The sequence below is a fragment of the Engraulis encrasicolus genome, chromosome 16, assembly GCF_034702125.1.
Source record: "Engraulis encrasicolus isolate BLACKSEA-1 chromosome 16, IST_EnEncr_1.0, whole genome shotgun sequence".
Taxonomy (NCBI): domain Eukaryota; kingdom Metazoa; phylum Chordata; class Actinopteri; order Clupeiformes; family Engraulidae; genus Engraulis; species Engraulis encrasicolus.
In genome coordinates, this window is record NC_085872.1 from 27,672,907 (window position 1) to 27,698,392 (window position 25,486).

At 44.3% G+C, this 25,486-nt stretch overlaps 1 protein-coding gene across 3 annotated transcripts in view; it reads left to right on the forward strand.

Moving 5' to 3' along the window:
• LOC134465518 (uncharacterized) overlaps positions 1-25,486 on the forward strand; it is an 80,095-nt gene that overhangs the window by 17,886 nt on the left and 36,723 nt on the right. For all 3 annotated transcript variants that reach the window (XM_063219215.1, XM_063219217.1, XM_063219218.1), the window contains 20 exons: positions 9,275-9,373; positions 10,211-10,309; positions 10,816-11,013; positions 11,723-11,821; positions 12,568-12,666; positions 13,044-13,142; positions 13,746-13,943; positions 14,540-14,638; positions 15,382-15,480; positions 15,944-16,141; positions 16,827-16,925; positions 17,218-17,316; positions 17,659-17,757; positions 18,084-18,182; positions 18,284-18,356; positions 18,548-18,601; positions 19,532-19,658; positions 19,935-20,007; positions 20,231-20,334; positions 20,627-20,662. In XM_063219215.1, coding sequence (XP_063075285.1) covers positions 9,275-9,373; positions 10,211-10,309; positions 10,816-11,013; positions 11,723-11,821; positions 12,568-12,666; positions 13,044-13,142; positions 13,746-13,943; positions 14,540-14,638; positions 15,382-15,480; positions 15,944-16,141; positions 16,827-16,925; positions 17,218-17,316; positions 17,659-17,757; positions 18,084-18,182; positions 18,284-18,356; positions 18,548-18,601; positions 19,532-19,658; positions 19,935-20,007; positions 20,231-20,334; positions 20,627-20,662 — 2,150 coding nt within the window. The remainder of the gene's footprint in view (positions 1-9,274; positions 9,374-10,210; positions 10,310-10,815; positions 11,014-11,722; positions 11,822-12,567; positions 12,667-13,043; positions 13,143-13,745; positions 13,944-14,539; positions 14,639-15,381; positions 15,481-15,943; positions 16,142-16,826; positions 16,926-17,217; positions 17,317-17,658; positions 17,758-18,083; positions 18,183-18,283; positions 18,357-18,547; positions 18,602-19,531; positions 19,659-19,934; positions 20,008-20,230; positions 20,335-20,626; positions 20,663-25,486) is intronic.

The following is a 25,486-nucleotide window of genomic DNA, read 5'->3' on the forward strand; positions in this document are numbered from 1 at the left end:
CATGTTATACTCCAGCTGCCTCATCTGACGTGATCTCGTGCTGCGCAACTCTCGGCACCGACAATCTCATTCTCGGTACCGGTGAGAGATCAACGCTGGTACCAGAATTCCACTTGAAATTCAACTTGAAATTCAACTTGAGGTAAGTAATCTGTTGTTGTGGTTTGCTCTAGGGAGGAAAGAGATTACAGAGACATCTCTCTAGCTAATCAACGCTGCCTGCCGCCGCTCTCCCTCTGTCGAAGGAGTTGCTTGCGTGCATGTTATAGGCTACTCCAGCAGCCTCACATGACGTGATCTCGTGCTGCGCAACTCTTGGTACCAACAATCTCATTCTCGGTACCGATGAGTGATCAACGCTGGTACCAGGGTCGGTACCTAGGGTGATTAGTGCTGCTACTGGAGTGTGAGACACTTAGTGCCCACCATCTCTTGCACCTCTGCTGGAACCATATCTGGTACCAGGCAGTAACAGTGCTATCAGGTTCATGCCTAAAGTCAAGGTGTGACTGAAATAATAATGAAGTAATAATAATATTAATAATAACATTTATATATTTTAATATAGGTTAAAAAAAAAAAAAAAAGATGCCTGGATTCCAGAACTGTTTTAATTGCAACAGTAGAATGCCAGTGAAAGATGGACATACACTGTGTGTGACATGTCTGAGCCCTGATCATGCACTAGCTTTAAGGGCAGGGAGAGCGGTCTCCCCTTCTCATCACATACTCTACTGAGTAAGGTGAATAGGGCTACATGAGATAATACACCATCCTCCCAGGCGTCCACGGACTCAGGTTCGATACCAGCTACTCAACCCTCTCCTCAGCAACTGTCTGAGACCTATGATGTTCTAGCAATAAAATGGCGTCTCTGAGTCTGGTGAAGGGGAATTTGTCCTTGGCATCCGGTCAACAGTGGTTGATGCACCAGCTGGCTGAGCGCCATACAGCGCCACTAGGGCCTGGGCACCAGGCAGCCCCATTAGGGCCCGAGCACCAGGCTGCGCCATCAGGCACAGAGCGCCAGATGGCCCCTTCAGTGCAGCCTGCAAGGGTGTCACCACAGCAGCTGTCCCCACAAGGTGCTGATAATAGTGTGGAGCTGCTATGAGTGCAAGCATCCGATAACCTTGATGCTGGATACATAGATGGCTTAACATCTCCCCATCATTCTGATTTGAGCTCAGACCTCTTCCCCCGGACTTTGTCAGGGAAATGACGACTGTGTGGGAGCAACCAGAGGCGGCTACCCCTATGCGACAGTGGGCACAGTTTGCCAACATCCACGGAGCAGATAACGTTGGTTTTTGGCAACTATTTTGCGATGGATGACTATTGCTGCTCTCGTCCTCCCTCCTACAGCTCTTGTGGGGAAGGTGGCCCTGCCGCACGTTTTCTCCCACACTCAATTGGAGGTGTGGGAAATGTGTTCTCCCAGTTCTTGGGTTGTTTCAACCGTAAAGTTTGGTTACCGGCTACAGTTCAGGCGCCGCCCACCCATGTTCAAGGGTGTTCTTGTTTCTCATCAGCCAGACCCAGAGCGGCAGCTGGCCTTACAGAGGAGATAAATACTCTGTTAAGGAAAGGAGCAATAAGGGAGTTAAGTCGCAACGAACGGCGGAGTGGCTTTTATTTGAGCTACTTCCTAGTTCCGAAACTAGATGGTGGATTCCGTGCAATACTGGACCTAAGGCCACTAAACCAGTATTTACGCCCGTTGCATTTCAAATGCTGTCACTGACCCAAATCTGTCAATCGATTCAAGGCGGGGATTGGTTCACGAGTATAGGCTTCAGAGGTGCCTATTTCCACATTGCAGTCCACCCTGCTCATCGCCAGTTTCTCCGATTGCGTTGGAGGACAGAACTTTCGAGTTCAACGTCCTTCCCTTCGGCCTATCCCATTCACAAAATACATGGACACTGCTTTGAGCCCGCTGTGTCAGAGGGGCGTCAGAGTCAATTATCTATCTCAATTACGACTGGTTAAAATGTTCCCAGTAGAGTCAGCAGGCAGGGCAGGACACAGCAATGGTAATGGAATACTTACAAATGTTGGGCCTGTCTCTCAATTCAGACAAGAGCCAACTGCCTCCCTCACAACAAATCACCTTCCTTGGAGTGAAACTGGACTCTGACGATGGTGGCATGTCTCTCGGATCAGGAGGTTATTGCCCTGAAACAATGCCGGTCACAGTTCATGGGACGGAGGAATGTGCATGCTCACCAGTGTCAGAGGCTGCTGGGCCTCATGGCTGCTGCATCCTAGGTGGTACGCCTTGGCCTTCTAGATATGGGTCCAGTGCAAAGTGGTACCTGCCCAAGTACACCCAGTACTGGACAGGGGAAAATCTGTCCCTCTGCCACCTGTGTGCCTATGAGCCCTCCAATAGTGGGCCATACCCCAGAATTTGTGCAGAGGTGTACGACTAGGCAGAATCTACCAGCGCAAAGTTCTGACCACAGACGCATCGCTGTCAGGCTGGAGGGCAGTCTTGAATGATGTAGGAGCCAGAGGAGTGTTGGAAAACTGTCCACATAAATATTCTCGAGTTGAGACTGATATATCTTGCCCTCCGGCACTTTTTGCCAGTACTCCAGAACAAGAGTGTCTTAATTCGAACAGACAACATGTCGGCCATAGCATATGTGACCGCCAGGGAGGCCTGAGGTCCCAGGCGTTACGCAACATGGCCCGGGAACTCCTCCTCTAAGCAGGCACTCGACTCCACTCGATCAGAGCAGTGCACCTGCCGGGCACTCTGAACACAGCAGCATACCTGCTGTCAAGGGGTAAGCCACACCCAAGTGAATGGCGATTGCACCCGGAAACAATGCATCTGATCTGGGTTCATTTTGGGAAGGCACACAGCAATCTTTTCGCCTCAAGGGAGTCGACCCACTGTCCACTCTGGTTTTCCTTAAACCAAGACGACGCACCACTGGGGGTGGACGATCTTCCCCCCTCTCTCCATGATTCCTGGAGAAGACCAGGAAGGAGAACCTGAGAGTTGTCTTAATGGCTCCATTTCTCCCCCATGTGCCATGGTTTGCAGAGATTCAGATCCTCCTCTCGAGTACCCCATGGCAACTCCCATTGCGCAAGGGGAGAGTTGTGGCACCTGACACCAGCCGCCCTAAATTTGTGGGTCTGGCCGTTAGAAGGGACACCCTCCTCGCTCGGGGGTTGTTATTCTCAGTTACAAGAACCTTGCAGTGTGCTAGGGCCCCATCGACAAGAGCTGTGTACTCTTAAAGATGGGCAGCCTTCAAAGCATGGTGCGAACAGTGGCATGAGTGCCCCTGGTCCTGCCCTCTAGCTTCAGTCCTGGAATTCTTGCAAAAGAAACTTGGTGAAGGCAAGTCCCCTTCAAAGCTAAAGGTTTTTCTCTCTGCAATATCCGCCTGCCATAAGCGAGTAGATGGCAAAACGCTCGGAGCTAATCCTCTGTCTATCCAATTCATGAGAGGAGCTCAAAGACTGCGCCCAAGGAGGCTTCAATCTGTGCCGCCATGGCAGTTCCACATTGTCCTCAGTGCTCTGGCGAAGCCCCCATTCGAGCCCGTTGGGAGTATCAACCTAAAATGGCTGTCTCAGAAGGCGATTTTTCTTCTCGCCATCACCTCAGCGAAGCGTATTGGAGAGCTACATGCGCTGTCCACTCATCCTGACTGCTTCCATGTTCAGCCAGAAGGCACCGGTGTGGTCCTACGCCCTAATACAGACTTTATGCCGAAGATTCTTTCAACACAGAATCTCAACCAGGCGATTGTGTTGGACTCCTGCCGCCCTCCTAACTCTGAGCCACCTCATGGTCGCTCCTGAAGGGAGTCCTTTTACAAGAGGTTGCCCGGTGGCCTGCTGGGCTTCACCGTCGATCTTCACAAGGTTCTATAACCTCAACATGTTATCTCCCACATCCTTTGGGAATTCGGTTCTAAGCTTGTGACAGATGGTCACATATTCGACTGTGTTTAACTTGAGTTCTGTTAACCAGTCACTCTAGCCCTGTTGGCATGTGGACATTCAATAAGGGTCTTTGACTCTTGCATTGTCCAGTGTCTTTATTCAATTGTCGTATGGTTGTCCGCCGCGACGTTTGGGCATACATATTCCAGCCCCTTGGGCTAGCCGTCTGGCAGCCTTTCTTGAGTGAAACAGAACGTTGGGTTACGGATGTAACCTTGGTTCTGTGAAGGAAAGAAAGGCTGCCAGACTTCGTCGTCGCTCTGGACTTCGCGTTCAGGATTTTTATGAGGACGAAGTATGCCGCGCTGGGACTTATATACTGTGTACAGTAGCGCGGCATACTCACGTGATGAAGTTTTGATATAAGTGTACCTCAGAACTCGCGCATGCGCGGATTATATTCCAGCCCCTTGGGCTAGCCGTCTGGCAGCCTTTCTTTCCTTCACAGAACCAAGGTTACATCCGTAACCCAACGTTTTATTGTGATCGTCAGTTACTGTAGTCCGGCGGATTAGACACACAAAAGGGCCTAATCATGCACTTTTGAGTAAAAGCATGAAAATTGGTACACATATCCTTCTCCATATGCTGATTAATATTAGCGTTGGAGGCGTCGCGAAAAATGAAGAATTTTCAAGATGGCCGCCAAATCCAATATGGCCAACCCAAATTAATGAAACTACCTGACACGTTGTAAAAGCATGAAAATTGGTACATATATCCTTCTTGATATGCTGATTAATATTGGCATTGGAGGCGTTGCGAAAAATTATGAATTTTCAAGATGGCCGCCATATCCTATATGGCCAACCCATATTAATGAAACTACCTGATACTTTGTAGTAAAGGCCTGAAAATTGGTACACATGTCCTTCTTAATATGCTGATCAATGTTATCGTTGGAGGCGCAGTGAAAAATGCTGTATTTTCAAGATGGCCGCCACATCCAATATGGCCAACCCATATTAATGAAGCTACCTGATACTTTGTTGTAAAAACATGAAAATGGGTGCCCAGTTACTTCTTTATATTCTGATTAATAAAAGAAATGGAGGCATTGCAAGAAAGTTTCATTTTCAAAATGGCCGCCAAATCAAATCTGGCCAACCCATATTAATGAAACCATTGATGAATTTAACATCCACTTTGTAGTAAAAGCATGAAAAATTGTACACATTTACCTCTTGATATGCTGATTAATATTTGAAATGGAGGCATAGCAAATAAAACCAGAATTTTCAAGATGGCCGCCAAATCAAATATAGCCAACCCATGTTAATTAATCCTCCAGGCACATTGTGGGATATACAGTACCTCTAGAAGTTAGTGACGACTGCATAGGCCTTGTGTTTAATATTCCTCTCATGACTACAAATTCAAAAGGGTCAAGATTTCAAGGTTGCTAGGAAGTTCAATTGATTTGTCAATTCATGGACATGGTTAAGACATGGTTAAAAAAAGAAACCAATAATTAATTACTACTTCTAGCTGTACTTCAAGATTTTCAAACGAACTGCAATCCTGTCCCATGCACTAGTTGATCTCACAAGTGAGATACTATGAAGGTTACATATGCAATTTCTCATAGGAAAGGTGTGGTTTAAAATTGCCCATGGCCGTTAATTGGGTGTTACGAATGTTTCATTTGGCATATGCATAGCCCAAAGCCAATCGTGTCAGTTGTATCTTTTCAAACAAACTGCAGTCGCCGCCTTTCCACCCTTCCCTGCTCTCTGAATGGAGACCAAGATCTAGAACTTTGCTGAGGGATGGAATCCATGCTGTCTTTCAGATCAGAACGATTGTGCAAAGCAGCATGGGATTCCCCAGGTTATGGTATATCCTATGGCCAAAATCAATCAAACTGCCAACAATGCCAAATTTAAAGATACACATAAACTTTGAATAAATGGTGAATGGCACAGTTGGTGCAAAGTCAACTCAGGGTATGTAAATTTGAGTAACCTTGAGTGAAATTTTACTTGGACAGTATTGGGATTTATTTTTTGGCTATAATAATGGTGTGCAAGATTTGGCTTATGGTGAACCCCCATTTCTGTATTTGTAGTTCAAGGTATGCAAACTATGCATCATATGCAAGGTGAAGTTGATAATATTTGATTTAACCCCCATGTTGAGGGGGGGACAAGATTTTGCTTTGTTACCTACAGTACTTGAGTGAAGGTTGTGCACATTTATTTCAATGATAAATGGCTCAAATCCTTTGAAAATGTGACTAAAATATTTATTGACTCATCAAAGACTACAAAGATGTTTCTACTACAAGAACAGAGAAATTTATACTGAGATAAATATAGGATATTTTATGCCCATTTATACATCTATGGGTTGGCCATATTTGATGTGGGGCCATCTTGAAAATTCTTTATACAATACAAAGATACATGTGTTTTCATGCTTTAACTGCAAATTGTGCCCTGGTTTCACTAATGTACTGTAACACAATATGTAACACTACATATATATATATATATATATATATATATATATATATATATATATATATATATATATATATATATATATATATATATAACATTAGTAGGCTACGGTTTGATGTTTCGAAATTAGGCTGTATTAGGATCACTTCCAGAGTCATCTTTTTTAGGACTATTACTTGTGTGTGTGTGTCTGTGTGCGTGCACGCACTTCTGACGTGAACCCTCCTACATTATTATACATATCAATAAGTATGTGTGCTGATTGCATGCTCCTGCCACAAAGTGCATGGTGGTTACACTAATATGGGTCAAACATGTTTGATTTGTCTTGAAAATTCTGATATTTTTTTCATACCTCTATTCCTAATATTAATCTGCACATAAAGATGTAACTGTGTAGGCTACCAATTATCATGCTTTTACCACAAAGTGCCCGGTAGTTAATGTGGGTTGGCCATTTTGAAAATTCTGTGTTTTACACATCTAATATTAATCAGCTGATAAAGAAGGAAATGTGTAACCATTTTCATGCTTTTACTACGTGCATAATGGATTCACTCATCTGCTATACAATTCATGTTATATGGGCCGGCCATATTTCATTTGGTGGCCATTTTGAACATTTCAATTTTGGTTTTACGCAACAATTCCATTTCTAACATTAATAGGTACATCATAGAGTATGTATTTACCAAATTTCAGGCATTTATGACGCAGTGCATGATGGTTTCTCACTAATATGGGTTGGCCCTATTGGATTTGGCGGCCATCTTGAAAATACAGCATTTTTCGCGACGCCTCCAACAATAACATTGATCAGCATTTTAAGAAGGACATGTGTACCAATTTTCAGGCCTTTACTGCAAAGTATCAGGTAGTTTCGTTAATATGGGTTGGCCATATTGGATTTGGCGGCCATCTTGAAAATTCATAATTTTTCGCTACGCCTCCAATGCTAATATTAATCAGCATATCAAGAAGGATATATGTACCAATTTTCATGCTTTTACAACAACGTGTCAGGTAGTTTCATTAATTTGGGTTGGCCATATTGGATTTGGCGGCCATCTTGAAAATTCTTCATTTTTCGCGACGCCTCCAACGCTTATATTAATAAGCATAGGAAGAGGTATATGTGTACCAATTTTCATGCTTTTACTCAAAAGTGCATGATCAATTCACCAATCCGCTGGACTACTGTAAATCCATGTCCATGATGGAAACACAATAGTGGAAAGGAAAGTGAGATAGCTCTAGATCTGCATGCCAGTTATTCACTTAAATCAGCTCCACTGTTGTTGCCCTGTAAATACAATATTTGTAGAAAGTTTCAATCACAGTACACTGCACCATTTTCTAAATCGTGTCTTTCAAATTGCACCATGTCTCTCAGAATGGAAAGGTAAGGCAAGACCTGCGCTGTCTGACCGGCTCTGCTGGGCAGAAGTTTATATATATTTTATATATTTATATATTTCTATGTCCATATGAAGTTCATACGTAATTGTTCATTTGTGCTATTGAGCTGATGTGACTATTAGTGACTATTAGTGGCTACCTCTACTGTATTACTTTCAGAAATCTCCATCGAGTTTCATTTTTTCTTTATTCTTATCTATCTTAATAACTGCATCGACCTTCCTAATAAACTACCTTGGTTACCTCAATGCATGGGTGTTGTCATTTTATACTTATCACCAAGTTTATTTTCCACTTTCCCCCAATTCCTTGCACTTTTTTTTAATTTCATGTCCATAACTTGCATGTTTTCACTGGAATGCTGCATGTTAGAGGAGTGTGGTCATTAACAACGTTTTGAAAAAAGAGATCCTCAAACTTTGTAACCTTCTCTATTCCGCCTTTCTCCTCTTTCCTCCAGTTAACTCGCTCTCTTGTGTCTCCTGCCCTTTATTCTCCTGCCCTCTCTCTCTCACCTGTCCTGTTGTCTTGGATGCTCTCTGCTTTCCCCTTATGACCTCTCCCCCTCCCCCCCCCTAACAGAGTGGGTTCACCCCGCTGCACATTGCTGCTCACTATGGCAATGTCAATGTCTCCACCCTGTTGCTCAACAGAGGAGCAGGAGTTGACTTCACAGCCCGGGTACGGAAACCCCCAACCTCAACCGTTAACGGACACAGCTGCGTTATGTGTTTAGCCTCCGCAATATGCGACCTTGCCTCCTTCACTTGCGCTTGTCTCCTCGTCCCGCCTCCTGGCCCCTCCTCCGTGGAGAAAACGATAAAGTTTCCCAGCTGTCAGTCTAGCCACAACAACTTTAGAGGGACTGTTTTTCATTCACCATCCCAATTGCAAATGAGAAAAAGACTCTATAATTGAGCTTTTGCAAGATAGTTAAATATAATGCTGTTGTCAGTGATCTTATCATGACATATTACTTCCTGGTACGAGGAGAGAAGCAAGTGGAGGAGGCAAGTGGAGGAGGCAAGGTCGCATATTGCAATGCACTCTATAACTGCAACTGTGACTGTGTCCCTTTAAGTGTGTTTTTAAGTGGTCGTTGATTCAGTGGTTTGCTTTTGGACATCAGATTCAAGCTCTTTCTAGGCAGAGCTAGGAGTTCAAACTGTCTACTATATAGATGTTGACATCAGCTCAATTTCAGATACTGTAACCTGTAATAGACAAATGCTTCCTGAAGTGTGACCCATACACCATTCACAGAATGGCCTTTGACACAGTTCCTAATAGTAACCTAACATCTATACTAACAAAAGTCTGCTTGTGTTGTGATAATATGCTGAGGATTAATATGAAATGTCACTGGTGTAGACTTTTTAGGTAATTGGAACTGTAACGCTGTTCTTCCGTTTTTTTCCTAGAATGGTATCACGCCCCTGCATGTGGCCTCCAAGAGAGGGAACACCAATATGATTGCCCTTCTGCTGGACCGAGGAGCCCAGATCGATGCTAAGACAAGGGTAAGTGGTTTCAGCGTTGTCATGTTGGCACACATTGACTGTGAGAAACACTGTAGCCTTCCTCAAACGTAGAGGAGACACTTGTAGAGATATATTTACATTTTGTCTTGTACTGGTGGCTAAATGATCAAGAAAAACTCTTGGTCATTGTGTGTGTGTGTGTGTGTGTGTGTGTGTGTGTGTGTGTGTGTGTGTGTGTGTGTGTGTGTGTGTGTGTGTGTGTGTGTGTGTGCGTGTGTGTGTGTGTGTGTGTCTGCGCGTGTGTCTGCGCGTGTGTCTGCGCGTGTGTGTGTCTGCGCGCGTGTGTGTGTGTGTGTCTGCGCGTGTGTGTGTGTGTGTCTGCGCGTGTGTGTGTGTGTGTCTGCGCGTGTGTGTGTGTGTGTGTCTGCGCGTGTGTGCGTGTGTGTGTGTGTGTGTGTGTGTGTGTCTGCGTGTGCATGTGTGTGTGTGTCTGCGTGTGCATGTGTGTGTGTGTGTCTGCGTGTGCATATGTGTGTGTGTCTGCGTGTGCATGTGTGTGTGTGTCTGTGTGTGTGCGTGCATATGTGTGTGTGTGTGTGTCTGCGTGTGCGTGCATATGTGTGTGTGTGTTTGTGTCTGCGTGTGCGTGCATATGTGTGTGTGTGTGTGTCTGGGTGTCTGCATATGTGTGTGTGTGTGTGTCTGCGTGTGCGTGCATATGTGTGTGTCTGTGTGTCTGCGTGTGCGTGCATATGTGTGTGTGTGTGCGTGCGTGCGTGCGTGCCTGCGTGCGTTTGGTGTGCGTGTCTGTGTGTGTCTATGTGTGTGCGTGCGTGCATATCTGTGCATGCCTGTGCACCTGTGTGTGTGTGACAGGATGGCCTTACCCCGCTACACTGTGCCGCAAGGAGTGGCCATGACCCTGCTGTGGAGCTGCTGCTGGAGAGAGGAGCGCCCATCCTGGCCAGGACCAAGGTACACACACACACACACACACACACACACACACACACACACACACACACACACACACACACACACACACACACACACACACACACACACACACACACATGTACAGGTGCGCACACGCACACACACGCATACTACATACTCACATGCGTACCACACACACACACACACACACACACACACACACACACACACACACACACACACACACACACACACACACACACACACACACATACACACACACACTCATTAACCTAAAATACTAAGATATTTTCAGTCAGCTGTGCCTTTGATATCCATAATCCCTACTATAATTCTCTCTCTCTCTCTCTCTCTCCCTCTCTTCCTCTCTCTTTCCCATCCTCTCTCCCTCATCACTCTCTTCCTCCCCTGTCCTTTTTTTCACACCCCACTCCCACACACACACACACACACACACACACACACACACACACACACACACACACACACACACACACACACACACACTCAACACGCATGGGCAGAACGGACTGTCCCCGCTGCACATGTCCGCTCAAGGAGACCACGTGGAGTGTGTGAAGCACCTGCTGCAGCACAAGGCGCCGGTGGATGATGTCACCCTGGACTATCTGACCGCCCTGCACGTCGCCGCCCACTGCGGCCACTACAGGGTCACCAAACTGCTGCTGGACAAGAGGGCCAATCCCAACGCCCGCGCCCTGGTACGCTGCTGTCACATGACTAGTGAACAACAAACAAGAAAGGCTATAATAATAATTACATTACATTACATTACATTGCATTTGGCAGACGCTTTATAACCAAAGCGACTTTCAAAAGAGGACATAATCAAGCCAACATCACAAGCAAATACATAGTGCACAGGAGATATACAGAACAACAAGTGCCGTTGCAAAGAGGTGTTAGTTTTTTTTTTTTTTTTTAATTAAGAGTAAATAACGAGTACACACACACACAAACACACACACACACAAACTAAACTAAACTAAACATCATGTCAAGAGTCTGCCCTGGGGCAAGGCCAGCTCAAGCATTAGTCTAGTAGATTCTCTCGAAAGAGAAGAGGAAGGTCATTATTATTATTATTATTATTATTATTATTATTATTATTATTATTATTATTATTATTATGGTAATACTAATAATAATAGTAATAATTATGATGATGATGATGATGATAATAATAACAATAATTATAATAATACACAATTTTTCCATCGTTTCTACTTACTTATGAAAATACAGAGGGCATATACAGAACAATAGACTTACAAACTAACATTTAGGTTGGTGTATCAGAAACAAAAAAAAATGTATTTTAGTACAGAGCTGCCCAGTATCCTGTCTTTTGCTTTTGTTCAACACCTGCCCACAGTGTCTGACTAATGTGTTGGTCTGCTCATTGTTCAGAACGGCTTCACCCCACTGCACATCGCCTGCAAGAAGAACAGGGTGAAGGTGATGGAGCTGCTGGTGAAGTATGGAGCCTCTATCCAGGCAATCACCGAGGTGGGCCACTAGAGGGGACTCAATGTGTCATATATTTAACCCATTTTGTACTAAGCCCTTTTTGGGTAAGTGTGCCCTCTGCCTATCAAATCCTAAATATCTCAGCCTCCGAAGCACATACAAACCTTCATTTTGCACTAGTATAGTGTTCACTCAGCTCTAACATACCCACATCTTTAATGAAACGCCTTAAATCTCAAGAACTTGAATGCAGCATATATGTCGCTCCAGGACACAATGGGTTAACATCTGCTGATGTGGTGCTGAGAAATGAATGTTGGCCTATACTACAAAGCTGGTTCAGGGGTAAAACAGGTTAAGTAAAGAGAAAGTCATTTAATAGAACTTAAGAGCCTCTTAACCTGGTTTACTCCCGAACCAACTTTGTAGTATAGGCCCCTCAACTCTATCTTCAGTTTTTTCTTTACAAACTTTGATGCTGTGAGGAGGGGCAAGATACTGGCAACCAACCATGTAAGCTCCTTTTTTGATGGACAGCGGTTTCCAACAGGTTGAACAGTGTGCAGCCAGGGTCGCGCAACCAGGGATTGTTTAGAAATGTGAAACCCATGTATATATTAAGTTATATTTTGCTGTCTGTTTTACTTCAAAATACATTCTTATTTCATTTTTTTTGTCAATTATGCACCATGTTACCTAATGCTAAATAACCACTAAATAGGTCTCAATAGCATTTCCAAATCTCAAGAACTCTTTCTCCGCCAATTGTGTGTCCTCTCCCCCAGTCTGGTCTGACTCCCATCCACGTCTCTGCCTTCATGGGCCACCTCAACATCGTCCTGCTGCTACTCCAAAATGGAGCCTCTCCTGATGTCCGCAATATCGTGAGTGTTGCTGCTCATGCCACACAAACAGTGCTGTCTTTACAGCATAATTAACAGCAGCAAAATGTTTTGATGTAACATCAGGAAATAAATATATAACTTTTGGACATATTGGATTTTTGAAAGCACTGACAGTGCATTTTTTACTTTTATGTTGGTCTGTGTGTTTGCGTGCACGTGTGTGTGCATGCGTGTGTGCGTGCATGCGTGCGTGTGTGCGTGCGTGCGTGTGTGCGTGCGTGCGTGCGTGCGTGTGTGTGTGTGTGCGTGCGTTTGTGTGCGTGCGCATGTGTGTATGTGTGCATTTGTGTGCGTGCCTGCGTGCGTGTGTGTGTGTGTGCACCTTTGCTTGCGTGCGTGTGTGTGTGTGTGTCCAGCGAGGGGAGACAGCCCTCCACATGGCTGCGCGTGCTGGCCAGATGGAGGTGGTGCGGTGCCTGCTGAGGAACGGGGCCCTGGTGGACGCCATGGCCAGAGTAAGGCAGCAGCCATATCAGCCCTGATAACACCCTCCAAATATAACCCTAATCACCGCATCAGCCCTGATAACACCCTCCAAATATAGACCCTTATCACCGCATCAGCCCTGATAACACCCTCCAAATATAGACCCCTCATCACCGGGCAGCATTCAAGTGCAGGATTGTTTATGAAATGCATTTCCCTTTCATGACTCTACAAGGTCGATTTGAATGTTTAAAAATGTTAAAATGTGTGTGTTTGCTATAAAAAAGTCCATTAATCAGTAACACATACTTAGAGTAATTTACTGCTTTAATTAAGTGTTACTCAAAAAGTGTTTCGTAAATGTGTTCTTCTTAAATGGCAGATGTAACACATCACTTCAGTACGTTTGACATTTCTTTCCGTGCTGCATTAAAACCCCGCCTGATGATTTAGTCATGACCTGTCCTTGCATCTCTCTCTCTCTCTCTCTCTCTCTCTCTCTCTCTCCCTCTCCCTCTCTCTCTCTCTGTCTTTCTGTCTCTGTCTTTCTGTCTCCGTCTCTCTCTCTCTCTCTCTCTCTCTCTCTCTCTCTCTCTCTCTCTGTCTCTCTCTCTCTCCCTCTCTCTCTACAGGAGGACCAGACCCCTCTGCATATTGCGTCTCGTCTGGGCAAGACTGAGATAGTTCAGCTGCTGCTGCAGCACATGGCTCACCCCGACGCCGCCACCACCAACGGCTACACCCCCCTCCACATCTCAGCCAGGGAGGGCCAGCTGGAGACAGCTGCGGTGCTGCTAGAGGCCGGGGCCTCGCACTCCCTGGCCACCAAGGTGGGGGTTGGGCTGGGGTATGGAGGAGATGGGGAACAGGGGGGGGGATGGGGGTGGGGATGGGGGTGGGTGGTGGGGGTTGGGCTGGAGTATGGAGGAGAACAGGGGCGGGGGTGGGGGTGGGTGGTGGGGGTTGGGCTGGGGTATGAAGGAGAAGGGGAACAGGGGTGGGGGTGGGGGTGGGGGGTGGGGGATGGGCTGGGGTATGAGGAGGAGATGGGGACAGGGCCAGGGGTGGATGTTTTGCTGGGACATGAAGCAAAGCTGGAGAGTGGTGGTGGTGGTGGTGTGTCGGTGTTGGTGTGTGTGTGGGTGTGTGTGGGTGGGCAGGGCATTTCGTGACTGCAGATGAGCACACACTTCATTCACAGCTCCTTTCATTTTAGCTGGCAAAGAATACCTAAATGTGCTGCAGCAGTTCACTGCATTCTGTGCCCCAGATGTGACATAAAAACACCAAAGGGCATGTGCCAAAAATGAAAGTCTGTTTTGCTCATGAAATGTGTTTTATGTGAATTAATATTCTCAAATACGTGAGAACTCTTGCATTCTTGCAAAGTTAAGTTTTTCATTGTCCTTCATTTGTCCCTCAACAGAAAGGATTTACCCCTTTACATGTAGCTGCTAAGTATGGAAGCCTGGATGTGGCAAAACTGCTTTTGAAGAAACATGCACTCCCTGATGATGCTGGAAAGGTTTGTCTCAATGGAGTTACTGTATAATGGAAACTCTTCAGTTTTCTATTAGTTACAGTACACTGTATGTCAAAGACCACATACAGTACATCTCTGTTACAGATGGAAACCTTAAGAGCTTTTTGTAATGATAGCTCTATTTCTAGTATTGTAGTGAGGTCAAGTTAAATGGATGGGTTGTATGTGGAGGGAGAGGAGCGTGTAGGTATGTAGAGGAGTGTATATGTATTGGAGTGTACAGGTATATTGAATAGATGTGTGTATTGTATATGGATGTCTGGGGATGTCTATGTGTCTATGTTAGCCTGGTGAACCAGCGCCACCCGCTGGACGGCAAAATGTTTTGTCTACGGGTGGGTCTGGCCTCGCATAATGATTCAATGAAGCCAGAATGCCATGAATCTGGCAAACCAATTACAACGCAAAGATGTGTTTTGAATCAAAGCGGGCAGGGTTTTGAGGGAAGGTTGTTCTCATCAACAATCTTCGGATGTATTATGCATCGAGGCCAGACTAAATTAGACATCCACATTTAGTCTGGTTTATCAGGCTATGTCTATGTGTGAAAATGGTGTCTACATGTATTGTAAATGACATGCACTACAAAGATCTAACAAATGCTGAACCTGATGGAACTTACTGTCTGATGTGAAAACAAATATCCCTATGGGACAATAAAGAATCTAATCTAAATGTCATCCTCAAAATAAAATTAAAAAAAATCTCCCTCCTTCCTTCCCCAGAACGGGCTCACTCCACTCCATGTTGCAGCTCACTATGACAACCAGGAGGTGGCACTCCTCTTGCTGGAGAACGGAGCTTCTCCCCACGCCACGGCCAAGGTCAGGCTCTTCACGCACGCACGCACGCACGCACGCACGCACGCACGCACGCACGCACGCACGCACGCACGCACGCACGCACGCACGCACGCACGCACACACACACACACACGCACACACACGAATCAATAAAGACACCACTCCTGCCTAGCAGAATAAATACATGCAGCAAATACATGCACCGCATGCATCACACGTAAACAGTGAGAGGTGACTCAGTTCCTCAGTTGGAGCAGCTGCCAAAACACCAATCAAATCGCCTCAGCGACAAAAAAGCATTTGGTGTTGTCCTTGCAATGCTCCTACCGTAGCTCTTTCGGGCAACAAACAAGCACCATAAATTCCTGACTCCTATCACAAATAGGGGACAAATCTTTGAAATGATCTCAAACAATGTTGATGAAATATGATGTTTTGCATAATATGCGTTCTGCATAATGTGTTTGTCATTTTGTCATTTCAGAATGGTTACACCCCTCTCCACATAGCGGCGAAGAAGAACCAGACGGCGATCGCCTCGGCCCTGATGCAGTATGGCGCGGAGACCAACGTGCTGACCAAGCAGGGGGTCAGCCCCTTGCACCTGGCCTCCCAGGAGGGCCACAGTGAGATGGCCGCCCTGCTGCTGGAGAGAGGCTCTGTGGTCAACGCCTCCACTAAGGTGAGAGGTTGCGTAGTGGAAGAGTGGAGGAGTGGGGAAGTCAGACATTGTCATACATGTTATTGTGTGGAGGAGTGGGGTCAGACATTGATAGATACATGTCATTGTGAGACATTGAAACAGCCGCCTCTTCTGTTGAAGAGGGGAGCGGTCCTCAACACCTTGACTGAGGTAGAAAGTAAAGTAGGAAACTTTATGAAGCCCAGGGGTAATTAAGATGTCCAGCAACATACACATATGATACCCTGTGCTCAGATCCAACATATCGTTCATTAACACATGCCTGCATACATACAGTGCATACAAACACACACTGCTAAAACAAATGTAAGGAAGAGTGGAGGAAGATTACAGTATGATCAGATCGTTGATAGATCAATTGAAACAGCCGCATATTTTCTGCAGAGATTATAGCATCCCTTGAGATCTTTTTTTTTTAAAAGAGAGAAAAATATGAGCACCATTAAGCCCACAGTGGTGTTGTACAATATTGAATTCTGTTGAAGCTTGTTGTTGTGCATGTCAGTCACATTTGCCCTTCAGTAGTCCTAAGAAGATGACGTTATGTCATCACTGGGAATTTGCGATGTGAAATACATTGCGTTGAAATGCTTCTGGACCCTTGGGTATGTACACTACAGTACTGAGCCTCTTTTGTTTTCTGTTCTTCTTTGTTTCCATGCAGACGGGTCTGACATCTTTGCACCTCGCTGCACAGGAGGACAAAGTGAACGTTGCAGAGACACTGGCCAAGAATAACGCCAATCTTGATCACCAGACAAAGGCACGAGGCGCACAAAAGCAAAACATCCTCATGTCATGTGGCTAAGCTTCACTCATTTCAACGTTGAATAGAGATTTTAATGACTGACTTTATGCACTCTTAGAGTCTGTAACCATTTTTTTTTTTTGGCCAGGGCATTTGTATTCATTTTGAATTATATGACATGATATCTTGCAAAGTAGACCAGCATGGAGTGTGGGTGGAGGGGGTCGTGTCGTGCCTTCAGAACTCATAAAAACTGTGATTAAATTGATTTGTGACTGGCCATATTTCCCTGGTCTTGTTCTTACAGCTTGGCTACACTCCACTTATTGTAGCCTGCCACTATGGGAATGTGAAGATGGTGAACTTCCTTGTGCAGCAAGGAGCCAGCGTCAACGCTAAAACAAAGGTAAGCCTTAAGGAAGGAACCTGTATGGTTACTGTATATGAATCATATGGGTCATTTTCATATGTTTTTCAAAACACTGGACCAATGTCATTGTACCTTGTAACCATTGTACCTTAGTTTGAAGAAACAATTAGCAGTTGATGATAGCAAATTATATAATTACAGCTATTATAAAAGTGCATATTGTCTTCATCTGTAACATGACTTTTGTTCAAGAATCAGCATAATATATAGTAATGTATGCCAAATCATTTGGAACAGTATGATAATCTAAATAAGTAAAGTAAGTAAAATAAGTAAAGTAAGTAAAATAATCTAAATGTGTCTATTCATCTTTGGCAGAGTGGCTACACACCTCTACACCAGGCAGCCCAGCAAGGGAATACACATGTTATCAACGTGCTGCTACAACATGGGGCCAAACCCAATGCAATCACTGTGGTAATACATATACTATGTCTGTCATGCTTTATGTCAGTGTATGTTCAGTATCATATGCTGATTAGTACATTATCATGCCATCAGTGGTGTAGTCTACGTAGAACGCGGGTATACGGAGTATACCCACTTCAAAATTTCCGGGATTTCAGTATACCCACTTAAAATTGATTGATCCATTATTTAGAATGGCACAAATATTTACAGTATACCCACTTCTAAAAATGCTCAAAGATACAGTATACCCACCACAAAAAAGTAGACTACACCACTGCATGCCATGTGGCCATAGATGTAACGCAGGTCTTTCTACATGCTTGCTTCAACAGAATGGGAACACTGCGTTGTCCATCGCTAAGCGCCTTGGATACATCTCGGTAGTCGACACCCTGAAAGTAGTTACAGAAGAAATAATTACCACCACCACAGTATGTGACTGAATTAATTCAACTTTAGTGCAGAATTTCAGTTGTTGAGCTGTCTTCAACTTGGATATGTTGTTAATGTTCTGCTGATATCCCAATCACAGACCATTACTGAGAAACACAAGCTGAACGTTCCTGAGACGATGACAGAAGTCTTGGATGTGTCCGATGAGGAGGGTGAGTGCATTTCGTTTGAAAGTAATTCAAGCGCTGTAGTTCACAAGGAAACTCAGTGCCATTATGCCCACTACTACATCTGCATCACACATCAGAGGGTCCTTCATCTAAAATGGCTGAGGTCATCTCATTTTGTTTTTGTGGCTTTTTCATTCGCCCATTGATACTTAGCAGCCGTGTATGTTATGTAGTCTTACACCAGATTGAAGAGGATCCTTTTTCAGATGAGTCGGTGGAAGTGGAAGGTACTTGGTTGCCAAAATAGAACTAACAGAACTTACATTACTTTTTTAGGACCCCTACACACTAAAGTATCATATACACTGTCTCCCTGTGTCAACATGGTCTATCATAAATGATGGATTATGTGTGAGGTTGGGAACCTGATATTGCTTCCTTGTCTTTATAAAATAGTAATGAGTTCTGTTGATTCTGTTTCCGAGTGATATGAAGTGTGTGATTTCCATTGACCTGTGTGGCTGATACGGGAGCTTAGACCTAGTTGTACTTTTCTAACAGCATGTTATGCAAGTTTGAGTGCTCCTAATGTCTTCCTAAAACATACAATAGCTGTTTTATGGGTTGACTTTTAGTCTAACATCAATTTTAAAAACAATGGTAAAATTGAGTCTAATGTGTATGTTTTTCATCGGTGGTACTAACAGAGGCGATTCTAGGGTAAGTTGGGGCCCCAAGCGAAAATTCAAAAGACTGAACATTCACAACAAATCACCACTGCTGTAGTTTGAAGTCTGTTAGCCTGAAGCCCCAAGCGGCTGCCTGCCTTGCCTGGTGACAAGATGAGCCTCTGGGTACTAATGACTAATCGAAGGTGTGATTGTGTGTGTGTGTGTGTGTGTGTGTGTGTGTGTGTGTGCGTGTGTGCGTGTGTGTGTGTGTGCGCGTGTGTGTGTGTGTGTGTGTGTGTGTGTGTGTGTGTGTGTGTGTGTGTGTGTCTGTGTGTGTGTGGGTGCGTGTGTGTGTGCATGCGTGCGTGTCGCTGGGTGCTACATACTGACCATAATCCTTTGCAGTGTCGTTTTTCTTTTTTTTTCTTTTTGTTGTTGTTGTTTGTTTGTTTGATTTCTATCACATTGGTCACGTGTTAGCCTAGAAATCTGGACGCCCCTGTGTATGATGCACTTGATCTTCACACACTCCATGGTTGTGTGTAGGTGAGGACACCATGACTGGAGATGGAGGGGAGTACCTGAGGGCGGAGGATCTGCGAGAGCTGGGGGATGACTCCCTACCTGGCCAGTACCTGGATGGGATGACTTACCTGAGTCATAACCTGGACAGGTGTGGTATGCTCCTTCATTAGGTTATACAGTATGTAAGCAGTATGTAAGTAAGTATATTCGGCAACCCTTCTTAGCCATTTCACCTGAAATTCACCTGAAATCACTTGCAGATTACTATTAGAAATGTATAACCCAAATAGTAATCCAAATAAACAATTGGGTTCCGCATCTCTGAACGGCGCCAACGATGGCCTCTCACACTGAACAGCATTAATATGTGTCTATACTGTTCTACTTTCAATACTATATGTACTGTATCTTGCCTTCCTCAAAGGAGCCATGGGACCCCCACACACCCAGAATACAGGGATGGCGTTTTCATTGAAGAAATGCTCACCAGTCACCAGGTACGCATTACTCTACCAAACAGCAACACTGCGTGCTCTGCCTGTATAATATGTACGTAGTTGTGTGTGGCATAGTATTCTGTAAATATCATGTGATGAAATATGATAGGTGTACATGTGCTGAATCTGGTGTATGGTGCATGTGTAGCTGGGTATGCACTGTACCAGATGGGATGTGTAAGTAACACAGGGTACAGAATCTGAAGAGTTCTCTGTTCTTTAGGTGGCAACCCTTGCTCGAGAGAATGATAAGGACTCGTACAGACTGAGCTGGGGTGCTGAACACCTGGATAACGTCATACTGACCAATACACTGCTGCAGTCAGGGTATGACACACATACATGCATATACAATATCTAAATAGTTTTAACAAAATAATCAGTGACATTTTTTGAGGGCCACACACAATCATTGGCCACACACAATAGTATTGTATTTCATTCACCATCGGTAGACATTTCTGTTTCTTAAGCTTACTTTATCATGTTTTGTTTTCTCCCTTATGTTTCCTTTGTCTCCTCTCACTCTCATAACCCTTGTACATATTCCTTATCCATTCTCACATCTCTGCCATTTTCTTTTTTTCCTTTTTCCTACTATTTGTAATTCTGATTCCAGCTCTGATTCTCCGTTCCTTGACAATGACAACAGCAGGTGATCTTCTGCCTCCTGGAGTTTCTCTCTCTCTCTCTCTTTCGATCTAACTCGCTCGCTATCTTTCTTTCAATCTGACATCCCTCCCTCCCTCCTTTCTCTTTCACTTTTATTCTTTAACCCTCTCTTTGAATTAATATCCTCCCCACGTCCCCTCTGGTTTCCTGTTTCTTCTTCCCCTGTTGTGCATGTCATGTCATGTTGTTCTTGTGGACACCTTGCTAAAAACCTAATCCCATCCCAGGTCCAACATACTGTACTGTAGTATGTTAGGAAATAATTCAGCAGGCCTACAATCCGCATGGATCAGTATGCATGCATGCTTATACGTGCATGCTTGTAATATCTCAAAAACAACAAGGATAATACTACATTGTTTAGTCAGCTTGTACAGTCTGTCTGTGGCACAGTACTGTATGTGAGTAGCAGCCCATGCTGTATTAAAGCATGTTGACCATGCAATCTCTCTCTCTAATGTGGCATGCAGACAAATGCCTTTTAACCTGCTGAGATTACTGTAATATAATAACCATACATGTGGACGCTGCATGTCTGAGTGATTTTGCTGACAGGTTGCTGAAGTGACGTGTACATACTATTTACTATACTGTAGTTTAGTAAATGGGAGGGAAGGAAATTGTGTCCAGCATTATCCCAGCCAGCTCCCCCTCTTTCCTACTACCCAAAAACTGTCAATCAGGCGCGGAGTGGCCATCGGGAGATCGGGGACTTGTCCCGGTGGGCCGCGGCCGCGAAATATACTTCAGCGGCCGCATTATGTTCTCAGCCGGCCCTAAAGTGCTTAACACATAGTGTCCTCAACCGGTCCCAAGGTGTTTGTGTGAAATAACAAACATTAATTATCACTAATTCACTACTTATCTGGTGCATACTGACTCACCAGTATATATACCGTCTACCCGACTGCAATACCTCAGTGACGGTGTCAAACAGTAAATTGGCCACACCCCTCCTCTACTGATAATGTTCATACACCGTAGATCGCGGATGTTTACTAGATCTTAGTAACATAGTTTCGTTTTCAGTATTTCAAGAACCTGTGATATTTATATTGGTTACCAAGGAATGGAAATATTAGTAAGTTGTGATTTATTTTCCGATTTCCACATGACTGTTACAGTTTACAGTCTGCCACTCCAGATTCACTTGTTCTGTGGTTATTGACTTGGGTTACGAACAGACTCCACCAAGTGGTAAGGAGGTGAACTGCAGCTAAGCAGGAAAACACGTTGTACATGTTTTGATGGCATTGGTTTGTTAGAACTAGCGGTAGGCTTATATCTCCTTACAGTATAATGTATATCATACATATATTTATATGTGGCACATTTAGGATGTAGCTTATGTAATGTCTGAAGAAATGGAACAAAATAATTACCACAAATTCTGATGTGAGCAGTGCTGGGTGTGTAGCCTAAACTGTGGATTAAAATGTAATTGCAAGAAACAAAGACATTTGCTGCGACGAAGACAGCGTTTTAAGGTAGGCCTACACCGTATGGTTATACATTTTGTTGACTTATGGTTGTGCTTTGAAGTAGCTAGGTTTGGCTTATTTGCTGCATGGTGGGTTTATTGCACAATGTAGACAGACTTTTTGTAAGCTATAGGCTACTATACTATATTTTGTAAGCCTACTCTTCTAAAAATCCCCACACTCAAAACTTTGTGCCCATGCTAATCCTGTCTTCCTTAAACGATATTTCAATTTCAAACTGTCAAAATGACAGTGGAGTGCACATTTCCATGATGTAGTGATGTAGCCTAACCTAGTAGGCTAGGCCTATGAATGCTTTGGACTGTGATGATGGCTCCAGTGGTGTAGTCTACTTTTTGAAGTGGGTATACTGTATATTTGAGCATTTTTTGATGTGTAGGCCTACTGTATATATTTGTGCTATTGTAAATAATGGATCAATCAATTTTAAGTGGGTATACTGTAATCCCTGAAATTTTGAAATGGGTGCGTATACTTCGTTTTACGTAGACTACACCACTGGCTGTGCATTTCATCAAGGTGTAGGCTAAATTCTCCAATTCAGGTTGATATTTTGACAACACTAATGTTCACATGTAGTACGACTGCAGATTTCGTGGCTTTTGTCTTTTTGGTTAGGAAACCATGTTGTTCGCTTTGTTTTTTTTTTTTTTTTTTTTTTAAAGAGGGCCGCCAAGGGGAAAATTCTCCCGGTGGGAAAAGGTGGGCCACTCCGCCCCTGCTGTCAATCCTTTCATATTGTGACAGTGGTGAAGTATATGTGCAGTTAAGCCTCTGGGGCCATTCTGTATGTACTGTATATCTGTTGGAAAGATGACAACGTTTCTTTGGTACTGCACTATATATAAACTACGTGTTCAAGTATGAAGTGTATTGCTGCACAACAACTTGACAGTACCACAGAAAGCACTCATTACCTACGCCAAGGAGGTTATGTTGTCTCTCTGTTTGTCTGTCTGTCTGTTTGTCTGTCTGTCTGTTTGTTTGTTTGTCAGCAGGATAACTAAAAAAATCATGAACGGATTCGGATCAAACTTTGTGGAGTTGTTGGAAATGACCAAAGGAACAAGTAATCACATTTTGGTGGTGTTCCGGTTCATGAACCGGAACCAGGACATTTATTAGAGATTCTTCAACATTGCTAGACTAGAAATCTAGACGCCCTGTGACAGGGCGAATTTTGACATTCCAGTTTCTAACTCCACAAAAAGAAGGCAGATAGACTTAAAATAAAAATAAGTGTGTAACGTAGTCATATGTTCATGACATAGTCATATTTAGTCGTATGTTATCAATCAGCTTCCTTGGCAGAGGTCTGCACTCTCTGAGTGCATTTCTAGTTTACAGTGATTTTATGTACGTACAGGCAGGGCTCTAAATTAACGCACGCCAACACGCCAAATGCGGGTGAAAAATAATTTTGGCTGGTAGAAAAAATCATCCACTAGCCAAATTGGCCGGTAGCGCGCGCCCGACTGAACGTTAAACAGCTGCCCGCACAGATCTGTAGCTGCCGTCTGATGAACGTTAAAACGTCGCCTACATTACCCATGAACATTAGTCCTACCGTCATGATGTAGCCCACACCCATTGGCTGACCGTTAATCACAATAAGGGCCAAAACATACCAAGGCGGAACGGAACGGTCGCAGGACGGACGCGGTCTTTCTGCTTAGTTTTGGCCGGCGTGCTTTTCTCTGCCTTGCACACTGACAGCGTCGGCGTGCGCGGCCAGTCCTATTCAAAACCCTAGCCACAGCCAAAGCTAGCATGCTACTTTGCCATTCATTTGAATGAGACACCGCCGGTCGCCGGCGTGAAAAATACGCTCGAGTTCTATTTTCCAAATGCAGCGCGGCGCGGAGCCGGCTCCCGCGCCGCTGACGCCCGACTACCGCCGGTTGGTGTGTAAGGACAGATAGGTTTCAATGTATTTTCACCGACGCCGGTAAAAAACGTGGCCGTTCCGCGACGCCGGTAAAAACCGTGGCCGTTCCGTGGCCGCTTTACCGCCGTTCCGCGCCGCCGCCGCCCAGCCTCACATCCATTGGCTGCGTGTTTGATACCCGCGCGCTGGAACTAGTGTTGATAAAATATGTTCAATGAGCGGACTAGCGCGGATTACTTTGGTTTTGTAGGTTTTGGTAAGATGAAAAATAATGTGGCAGTGGTTAAAGCACGGTTATGTGTCGATGAATGCAAGTAATAGCAGCGTAACTGTTGTGACGGTGAAATAGAGTATTGGTGGAGCGAAAACGGCGTGAGGAGTGGAGGGACAGGACAGCTGATTGTCAAAACAGTGTCGTTGCCGTCAGAAGCCGTCTGATATTTGCGAGGTCCTCGCAACTACAAACGATGGAGTTGTCGTTTCCTAATAACGCCCACGCCATCGCAAAGACCCTGCACGAGTTTGACATGGATATACGAGGAAGTGAAAAAATAAGATAACAAAAACTAGCGAAGAAAGTAGACTAACACAGTAAGCATGGTGTCCGTTGTGTTATTGGATATCTAGTTGACATAGCGTAACGGTAATTGTCATTCCAAGCGCATCGTAAGTAAAGCTAATATTAATTTGACCTGGAGGAACGTGAAGGTGTCACGCAGCAGCAGCATAAACACACAATGCAGACATAATTCATGCACTGTGTAGGTGTGTGTGTGTGTGTGCGCGCACGCGGGTGTCTCCTGTCCTCCTCTCCGTCTCCTTCTCCTCCCTTCATCTCTTCTCCCCTTCACCTGTCTTCTGTGCATTGTCCATGGTATTTGGCCCACTGTGTGTGAAGTGATGCTGTGTAGGGGATATGTGGTTTTGCAGTGTTTGGTTGTGTGTGTGTGTTTGGCTATGTTGAAAGTCTGATGTGTGCGACGTGTGTTGAAGGCATGCTGTGTTTAGAGCTGTAGGCCTATAGCCTACTGTACAGTATGTGAGGTTTGGGTAATGGTGTGTGAGATAATAGGCTAGTGTTTGACTGTCTGTAAAGTATATGGAAATGAAATGAAAAATAATGAAATGCAGGTAATAAAAATATAATTACTAAATAATTATAGAATAGACTGAATTATATTGAGTATAATATTTATATTGTTTATCTGTGTTGAGGACATAGCCTAGTTTAATAAAATAATTAAAAGCAACATAATTAACGCATGGTTTATTTTGGTGAGAAAAAAATGGCTAGTTGACCTTCCATTTGGCTAGTAAGAAAAAATGTCTACTAGCCAAATTGGCTGGTGGTGGAAAAAGTTAATTTAGAGCCCTGCGGATAAGACAGTATACCAAAAGTATACCCAAGTTTTTTGTC